Genomic DNA, 10,233 nt, shown 5'->3' with positions numbered 1-10,233 from the left:
ATTTTTCTTATGCATATGAGGTTTGTGAAAATTTGTGAAAATTATAAAAACAGCTAATTATTAAAATAAACACCAACAAAAAAAAATCTAAACTTTTTTCAACAAAGTCAAACAAATAATTATGATTTTAACTATTTCGAAACTTATTCGTAATTATTTTGAATAAAACATATATTTTAGATATACAGTGCTTTCATTTCAAAACGATCCACCCTTAATAACTTTCATAAAAAAAAACACGTCAAATTAGATATACAGGGGGACGTTTAATTATGCATTTACTGAAGTTCTGTCAATCACCTCACCTCCAGCTAACCTCACTTTAATATGTCAAATGGGAACCCCCATCGTGTGATACATCATAGTAAGGAGCGTAAAATTCTCTATTCAACGGTACAAAAAAAATTAAATCGGTAAATGTGTAAGCAAATAGTTAGCGAAAATGTCTAGAAATAATGAAATTTACGCATTTTCGCAAATTATTTTTTTATGGAAAGGAATTTTAAATCTGGAGAAGCTCTATTTACTGCATGCTTCATGATCTTCTTACGAATTGGGTTTTGTTAAAAAATATTTACAATATTGGCTACTATACCAGGTAACAACGAAATTATTGGCACAATTAAAAAAAAATTAAAAATAAGTTAATATAACATGTAAGGTGATTTTTTAACCAATTTTACTGGAAATATACTTAACTCCACAATTTTTTACAGCACCGTATGTTTTTATACGCCATTACTTTTCAGTGACTTATCACAAGTATGTCTGTTTGTCGGAGCAGAAGCCATACTTTGAAAAATCAAAATGTGACATCGGTCGAATTTTTTAATTAAAAAACGCAATCGCAAATAAATGGTACTTCATGAGACATGCAAAAACTTTTATCACCATTCAGAAGTCGGTTAAGTAATTTTCTAAAATGACTTTTTCGATAGGATGTCGCGTACTTTTTTTAAATTTTAATTATATAAGTTTATGTTAATATATACGGTGTGTAAGTGGTATTTAATTATTTAATTTTTAATGGAAAGTTTAAGTTTTATGAAACCATATTAATGATTTAAATTTAAAAATTCTTACTTAAACAATAAATGAGTGATCCCCAACTAAAATCAAAATTGTTTTATAAAGCAAACATTCTAATAAAACAACTAATGTAAATTTACGAAAAAAAGTACTGGGAAATTTTTACAAAGCCAGGAAAACAACAGGTTTTTAGCAGACATTCACATACCATCTGTTTCATTATAAAACTCTTATCAACAACACTATAAAATGATTAATAATACTTGATTTTAACGTAAACAAAAAAAGAAAAACATCCTATTTAGCCGCTCCTCCATCCATTTATATAACAATTCCCCAGTCAGTACTTATCATTCACTCGAAGACTTTCGCTAAGAAACCAGTGAAATACGCTGTTACCAGTTTTTGTTCTCTCTTTCGTCAATTTTAATTAAACGAAAAAAAAATGCGTGTCGGAATAATCGGTGCTGGAGCTGCAGGTTTAGCAACAGCCAGGCATGTTTCAACAACTGGATGTGAAATCGATGTATTCGAAATGGCACCTCAGTTGGGAGGAACCTGGGTCTACACTGATGAGGTCGGAAAGGATCGCTATGGATACCCGGTGTATTCTGCTATGTATAAGGGATTAAGGTAAGATTTTTATACATACTTTATGATTTATATTAATAATTTTTAAAAAGGGTTATAATTACGTAACATAGAAACTTTAAATAATAAATTGCTTTAAAATGGTAGAATAATTACAAAGGAAAAAGGGTTTAAGTTACTATTTTTATATCCTAGATATTTTTAATTTTTCAATTTTCTTCTCACCAACAGTATAGTATATTTAAGCTGTGTATCGCTTTTTAAATGTGTGTGACTTATGTGTCTTTAATTTTGTTAAAATTACCAATATCATCTAATTGGTACCAAATATTTTAAGTTTAAAGTTATTTTTTCTAGCAACTCCTAGGCTAACCGCTCTTTTTGGAAAAATGATCGAGTGTTGCCGGTCTATATTTATAAGAGGCATCATTAAGTGTCCTATTAATACAAATCATTTAAATGTTCAGTTTACTAGTATGGCGAAAAACATAATTAAAAGCATCCCTAAGAAAAATAATACTGTTATTATTTATGCATCCCTTGGGCAACGTGAAGGAACGAATTTTACAAGGCTTTACAATTTTCATTTTATTACTGACGAAATAGTTTGATGCTATTTTAAAGCTAAAGAATTCATCTAGCTTAGATCTCTATACTGTCAATTGTAAGTTCGTAAAAGAAACTATATATTTCTTAGCGCTACTCTATAACTGCTGTGTGGTCACTGGTATATTTCCACCGCTGTATAGAACACGCAAACAAGATATTGGTAATAACTATAGACCTTTTGTTGAAATTTTTTAAATCATTATTGAAATGTAAATATGATATTAGTATATAATAATAACTTATACATTATAAAGCCTATAAAAGGGGCAAACAAGATAATGTTAATAACTATAGGCCCATTTTCATAATCCCATTTTTTACCGAAAATTTTTGAAATCATCATTAAAGTTTATTTTCGAACATATTTGTAAAATAAAATTTTTTGGTGAAGGAGAGTGGGAGTTTTTACCAGGTAGATCTACTGCATAACCGGTAAACTTGGAAGAATGGAATGTGGAATCATATGTCTTTATCAGTGTACGATACTTCAAAAACTTTTAAATGCATTAGTCATGATATTTTCATATAAAAATGAGGTTGCTTTGGATAAAAATGTTTTAGCCTTCTTTTGTTCCTACCTCTTTGATAGAAAGCAGAGAGTTTTAGCCAATAATGAATAATAATGCCTACCCTAATGACTACATAAATAAATGACTTACCTTTCTTAATCATATTTCTGGTCCTTTACTTGTTCACTGTTTGCAGATGACACAAAAACAGAGGAAATCTTGGAAAAAAAACCTGATTTGAATTCTGCAATTTTATTCGCCAAGCAGCGGGACTCATTTTGTGCAAATAATCTGCTTTAAGGTTCTGAAAAAAATTCTCAAGAACTTTATAGTACTGAGCATTCCACTATTGAGAAAGTGTCTTGGGAGTAAAAAAATTTTTTCTAAAAATCTCTCCTATGCAATATTTGAACTACAAACTTTGAGAGATGCGTTAAATGTAGCAGCATTTCTTTTATTGTGTTGTTGACTGACCAAAAATCAACTATTTCTAAGCATGTCCATTTTTATTTTATTAAATTATGATATAACAGAAACAGGTTTTTTTGTAGCAATCAGACAATTTAAAAGAGTGGATAAATAATAAAAGCAACAAACTGCGTAAATTAAATTATTTCTTGTACAAGCAAAAATTTTGTTGCCAAAAATCAAATTTTATTATATTTATTTTCAAGTTTTATATTTTTATTAAGGATTTATTTATTAATAAAAGTTTTTTTTCATTTTTAAAAAATTTTAAAAGTTATCTTTCAGTTGAAAGTTTTACATTTTTGGTAGCAAGAAATTCAATATAAATGAAACATTTTTTTAATTAGACTGATGTCTTAAATCTGTTATACAGTATAATCTGAAATTAAGTATATTTTGAGGAAAATGTATTGTATATAATTAACCTTAACAAATTCGCAAATCCAATAATTATTAGTTGATTTTCTAAATTAAGTAAATTCTTTATTTATTTGTTCACATTTAAACTTTTTTACATATACGCCACTCAAAAATTACGCTAGATTGCAGGTATGCATTTACAGTGTGCAGTTAGTTATCAATTGATGATTGACTTCTAGTGCGCACTTCCAATCACAGCACCACGCCACTATTTTTGTCATTCTATAAATTTAATTGTTTTTCAGGTTAAATGATTGTGGTTTTTTTCTTCTTTCTTTATATTTTCACAGTTCGCCTTTTTTTAACGTTACTGTTTTTTACATTTTCTATTTCTTCAGCAACTTCTAATTTTTTATTCAAATATTTCTTTATCATAAAATTAAGATTAACTCGCATGCCACTTTACACGTACTTGGGAAAAACATTATTTAAAACTTCATCTAGGTAATGCATTGTTAAATGACTATACTTAATTATTTCTTTATAATTTGCGAGCCCTTATTATTTTTGTTAGAATTTATACCCAATTTGAAAAAAATTTCCATAAGTTCTTAAATTCTAGATTAGCCCCCATCAGTAACCCTGGTTTGGTACCTTTTTGATACTTGCTTAAATGGTTTGGCTGATACTTAAGCTTTTGACCTATTGCATGTTTTGTTAAGCATTCTTGGAATAATATCCCTTCTTCTTGAGCTTTGGTGTATACTAAAGAATATACCAAACCGTATAATTATTCTTCTGTTATCAAAACTCTTACGTTATTGTACTGTTTACGTCTCAAAAATAAATTCTTGTTTTCAACTTTACAAAGGATGTTTTAACCCGGCCATTGTTCTACTTAATACAAATAACAAAAATACTAATCATGTTATAAGAAAACATTGACTATATACATTAGATGTACATGTTGGAGTTAAAATAGAATTTAAATTTTGAGAAAAAAAATCGTTTATAATAGTAATTATTCTACGTTTAAATAAAAACGATTTGGAAACAGCCTAGTTTAGAATTTTCGCTATATAACTCGGAATAATTACTTGATAAAACATATTTTTTTAAATGCTCTTTATTATCTATTAGAGGTTGTTTTCATGTATTGACCCAAATTTTTATTAAGCTATCTTAATTGCTTAGAAACGCCTATTTTTGAAATTACTAAATTAAATGTGATATGAAAATTCACGTCAATACGTTATTGTATTTCTTACTTCGTTTTTTATCATTCCAAGATGTGCCTAGCCACCATTCAATTGTTTGGAACGACTTGATGTCCATAAAATTACGTATTTTTGAATACTTTAACCGGACTTCTGGGAAATAAAAAAAATAAAATTTCTGTCTAATATAATTAGTGCCCTTCTTAACATGTATGTATGTACATCCTAATTTTGTCATACATCACAATACTAAGAAATGTATCCACTATGCTTATGGATGACTAAAATAACAGCAACCGGATCATGTTTAACTAAAAAAATAATCTTTAAATATTGTCCATTATTTTTCTTTTCAACATTTCTTTTTCGCAGGATTCAATTATGGAACCGCATTTTTAAAAGTCATTAATATTTTATAAAATAACGCTAACGATACACAGGTCTATTTATCTTTCTCATCGGATCAAAATCTCAGACCAATTGGTGCTATTTATTTTGATTTATTCTCTTTAAATTAAAGGTCTGAAATACAAAATTGGATCTTAGGGTCCAGTAATTTGGTGTTAGAATTATTAGCAGAAAAATTGACAGAACAAAAACTTGCAGAAGCCGATAGATTAAAATAAGGGTGAATTCTAACCGCTTCCTAATTACTGCTTCATGTTAGTTTCAAGTTTTCAAGTTTTAAATTACTTCGTACAATCCTATTGCTTTGATAAAGGCTAGTAATTGTGACGGTTTTAGTGATGAGATGATTTCTTCTATAGTTTCCAGATAATATCGAGTTATAATTTCTGTGGCTAGCTATATTTTATGTTTATTTAGGTGCAGAAATTTTCGTGTTTTTATACACCTCCGAGGAATCCTACAATCAGGCAGATTCTGTCTTGACAAAACAGCCACACATTTTGCTATGCCATTGTGGGTACGGGATCCACCGTAAATTTCATGGATCCAAGTTTAGAAAGGCAGCCTGCCTCTTGCATACCGGCATTACCAGGCAATTGTCAGGCATCCAGACAAGCTCTACAGGTTGTTCATCTAAGACCTTTACGCACTCTAATACTAGCTTGAAGCTCACCTTAGAGACCGTAGCCTTCCACTAAAAGCGATGCTGTGCGGTTTTAGAATGTAGCGATTGAAGTCAGGCCACACACCGTCTAGCGTTACTGGACAGCGTGCCATAAAACTAAATTGGCAAAGCAACTCCTCTTAACACCGCGCTACTCAACTCCGTGCAGTAGTGCTTTCAGTGGACGCCTAGCCTAATGGCGGCTTTGCTGAGAAGAAAGAAATTCGTCATCAGAACAAGAAAACTTCTTATCATCGCAGAAGGATTTGTAACGAAATCTGACCTCATAATGTATTGCAGGGTCCAGGGATAAAAGGTTTAACAAAGTCTCAAGGTCTTCCGTGATAATCAGGGATGCCAGACGCTGAATTAAGTCCACTTGCACTCAAATTGCTATTTTCTGAAGCTTGATTTCTCTTGCGATCGGACCATATTTGATAAGTTTTACTACAGACAAGTAGAACTAGTGAACGATCTTGGAAAATCGACAATCGGATAACTGAAGAACTTGCTGTAGGGCCAAAGCGCCTTCTTAATTCTGATATCTGAATGTAAATATGAAGTCAGTTCCAATGAGGTGTGATAGTTAACCATACGGTTCTACAGTGTAATGGATACGCTATAACGGGTGGTTAAAAAGACAGAACTCTTTCCTTTTTCGTCCGCGCTACGAGAACATGGCCTCTATGTACCCAGACGGTATAAGCCACGGCTCGTAATAGTTTTTTATTATTTTCTCATAAGGTGGTGTAGGATCAAGTCCGAGAATTTGCCAGTCTGATAGATATATTCTTGCACATGCAGTGCTCTTTACACAAAGATGCCTGCTTTTAGGTATTGGTCAATCAGCCTTTCCATTAGGTCGACGCCAAGACCTAAGGGCCAAGACTAATAGGTCGAAATAAAATCTGCGGAGTCAATTCTTGTTGCTTTTTCCGCATTTCCGAATAAAGTCTAATAAAGTCTGCTCGTTTTTCGTGATAGCACTATTGACGCTTAAGAATAGAGATTTTGAAGGTCTGTGTGAACATTTTGTCTAGAGTTAAGATGTGCTTTTTTCCTTTCACTTTATTATTAATATAATTATTGTTATTACTATTATTGTTGATATTATTTTTCAAATTTTCTAAAAAGAATTACGAAAAACGATATAAAAAAGTTGTAATACACTTTTGTAAAAACATAACTAAGAACCATACTACATAAGAAAATATTTTCGATTTTTTTTAATTTATAAAAAAAGTTTAATTTGATGAACAAATAAATTATCGAATTTATTTCTGTTTTAGAACTAACTTGCCCAAAGAAGTTATGGGATTTCCAGACTTTCCCATACCAGAACAGGATAGATCATATCTAACCCAAGCAGAAATTTTGCAATTCCTTAATATGTATGCCAAAAAATTCGATCTGGAACAGTACATAAAGGTAAAAATAGGCTTTTTGAAAAAAAATTCAGAAAATAAAAACTTTACTTTTAGTTTAATACTATGGTACAAGAAATTCGTCCATATGGTAATGACAAATGGCAAATAACAAGCGTGTACAAACCCAGTGGCAAAGTGTCTGTAAATATTTACGATTCTGTGATAATTTGCAATGGGCACTATAACGACCCCATTATTCCCAAGCTACCTGGTAAGTGTCATTCTAAAACGGCAGATGACGTATTTTTTATATCTATTATCTTAAAATCTCAAGACTTTAAATAGAGATCTTTGGCAGATCACTAGCTTTTTTTGATTCCATTTATTTTAGCGTTGAATTTTTTTAATTTAACCAAACTTCTTATTCCTTTTTGTAAAGCTGATTTCTTCTGATTTCTTAATGTAAAAAATACATAATTTGTTTAAATAAGGTTTCATAAATAAAATAATGCAATAAAATAAAGTCAAAAAAACAAGTTTTTCGGACCTTCTAACTAACATTTCTAAGATGTATCAACATCACTATGACGTGATAAAAACGTACAAATTGTGAGTGATTTGTACGTTATTCATGTAAAGACGTCTTTACCTTTGTATTATTTGAAATAATTTTAGTATTCTTAAAACAAAATCAAAAAAGATTACCTTATATTCTAGGACAGGAACTTTTTAAGGGCAAAATAGACCACAGTCACAACTATAGGGATCCTGAAAAGTTTAAAGGTCAAAGAGTATTAGTGATAGGAGCAGGACCATCAGGATTAGACCTTACCCTACATCTATCTGGAGTAGCTGAACATGTAAGAAGATTTGAAATTTTTCGTTTTAAGTACAAATAAACATGTGTGTTTTCAGGTGGTATTGAGTCACCATGTAGCAGAACCTATTAAAACTCAATATCCCTCTAATGTTGAACTAAGACCCGATGTAAAACGTATTCTTGACTTCAAGAAGGTATTTTTTAAGATTTTCTGCAACAAAATATTAAATTTTATATCTGTAATCATTTTAAGGTGGAATTTACTGATGGGTCTTGTTGTTGTTTCGACTCAATACTTTTCTGCACCGGCTACAGATACAGTTTTCCATTCTTAGATAAGTCATGCGGAATCACAATGGACGATAACCACATTCAGCCTTTATACAAACACATGATTCACATTGATAAGCCCAGCATGTGCTTTATTGGAATACCATTTAATGTTTGCACTTTCCAAATGTTTGATTTACAGGTAATTAATATATTAGTGATTAGTATATTGATATACTTATAAATAAACTTTCCCGGAACGGTAAGACGCGATATCGATTAAAATCAAAGAATGTTCGATATATAACTACTAAAAATACTAAAGGTCATCCACGTTGCTTCCAGTTCGACCTAAGACGTGTTCACGTTCTCCAATGACTAATTTTCCAAGTTTCCGAATTCTAATGATTAATCACCTTGTTCGCACGTTAGTGTTAATTACTTGTTAAATGTTAGTTACTCTTATATGGTCCATTTCCAGTGTCATTTATCGGATCAGAGGGTCTAAGGCTAAATCTTATGTCTTGTTTTCGTTTATATGGCGACAAAGGGGCTAAATTCAAACAAGAACTTAAGACAAATAGTTTCATTGTCGGTTCTTTAATTGTAGGCCTGATTTATGAGGAGCTTGATTTAATTAATTGCTAAATTCCGAGAATTAAAAATGGGAACAAACATTTACCGGGCGAAATGCATAGTGAACTACTATATTCTTTGCCACCAATATTGTTTGATGACATTTTTAACGTTGGCTGTGATTTACCTGTTTTTTTATTGTTAACACTTCTCTATCATACGTGGATTATTTCCATGGTCTTAAAAATTATTAAAGCTGATTTAACAACGTTGATGCTTCCATAAATCCAAGGAATTTATGGAACTAGCTCAGATATCAGTGTGCAAGAATAGTTAAATAATTTTATATCATCACACGAATTATATCAGTGTGGATTAGGTTTATCCAAATTTTATTTATTAATCAGAATTGTTACTTAAATACAAATCCCGTCAGTTGAGTCAGAATTCTCTGTTGATTGAAAATCTGAAACAAAAATAGGACACTATATACTAACATCTCAAAATTGTTCTAAAAGTACGATTTTGTTTAATATGATATTATGTGGATGAAAAAAGTACAAATATAGAATTTTTAAATAAAAAACTTCCTCTACTATAATTAACAAATCAAGTCAATATTCCTTTTATTCCTTGAGAACTATCAACACGCCTCTATTAACTTACTTGTAATTACTTTTCAGGCAAGGTATTACTGCAGATATCTCAAAGGAGAGATGTCACTTCCCTCCAAAGAAGCTATGAACGAAGATACACAAGCTGATATACAAGCTCGTCTATCTAAGGGTTATAATAAACGACAGATGCACATGATGGGTCCTGATCAAGAATCTTATTATAACCAACTAGCTGAGGAGGCAAATACATCTCCAATTCCACCGGTTATGGTTAAATTGAGAGATCTAAGTGTAAAGAGGTTGTATGATGACTTATTAAATTTTAGGGATGATCAATATAGGATAGTCGATGAACAGAATTTTGTTAAAGTAACTGGTTAAATAATAAATGTAACATTGATGCATTTTCTTAAGTTAGAAATCTATGTGCTTAATTTATTCATTGTGTAGTTAATATAGTTTTACCCATTAATATATTTAATTTTTTTGGTTATTTTTAATAACGTGATAATTCTGCAAGAACGTTTTGTCAAAACCTACTTGAGAGTTATTATAATTATTGAAAAATTACCAAAAAAAAGCTAATGTTTGTTTACATATTAAATTATTTAATTTTATATATTTTTTTAATACAATATTTTAATTTTTAAGCTGTAAATTTATAAGTACTAGCTATAATATAATACTAGCTAAACCCTAACATAGGTACTAATGCAGTTGGTTTGGTT

The 10,233-nt window shown here is 30.4% G+C and overlaps 1 protein-coding gene across 1 annotated transcript; it reads left to right on the top strand.

The window, feature by feature from the left end:
• The first annotated feature begins 1,375 nt into the window (after positions 1-1,375).
• On the top strand, positions 1,376-9,926 carry LOC126734822 (senecionine N-oxygenase). The gene is made up of 7 exons (XM_050438577.1): positions 1,376-1,662; positions 7,145-7,283; positions 7,337-7,493; positions 7,940-8,082; positions 8,138-8,236; positions 8,296-8,514; positions 9,572-9,926. The coding sequence occupies exons 1-7, from the start codon at positions 1,475-1,477 to the stop codon at positions 9,884-9,886; spliced, it is 1,260 nt and encodes a 419-aa protein (XP_050294534.1). The 5' UTR covers positions 1,376-1,474; the 3' UTR covers positions 9,887-9,926.
• Positions 9,927-10,233: the final 307 nt, after the last annotated feature.

Source organism: Anthonomus grandis, chromosome 4, assembly GCF_022605725.1.
Source record: "Anthonomus grandis grandis chromosome 4, icAntGran1.3, whole genome shotgun sequence".
Taxonomy (NCBI): Eukaryota; Metazoa; Arthropoda; class Insecta; order Coleoptera; family Curculionidae; genus Anthonomus; species Anthonomus grandis.
This window is presented reverse-complemented; position numbering and strand designations above follow the sequence as displayed.

Bases quoted from the DNA above. Each gene is read 5' to 3' on its own strand.
- LOC126734822 (XM_050438577.1), top strand. From the start codon at position 1,475: ATGCGTGTCGGAATAATCGGTGCTGGAGCTGCAGGTTTAGCAACAGCC. The intron at 1,663-7,144 runs GTAAGATTTTTA...TTTCTGTTTTAG, and splicing joins GCTATGTATAAGGGATTAAG to AACTAACTTGCCCAAAGAAG. The intron at 7,494-7,939 runs GTAAGTGTCATT...CTTATATTCTAG, and splicing joins CATTATTCCCAAGCTACCTG to GACAGGAACTTTTTAAGGGC.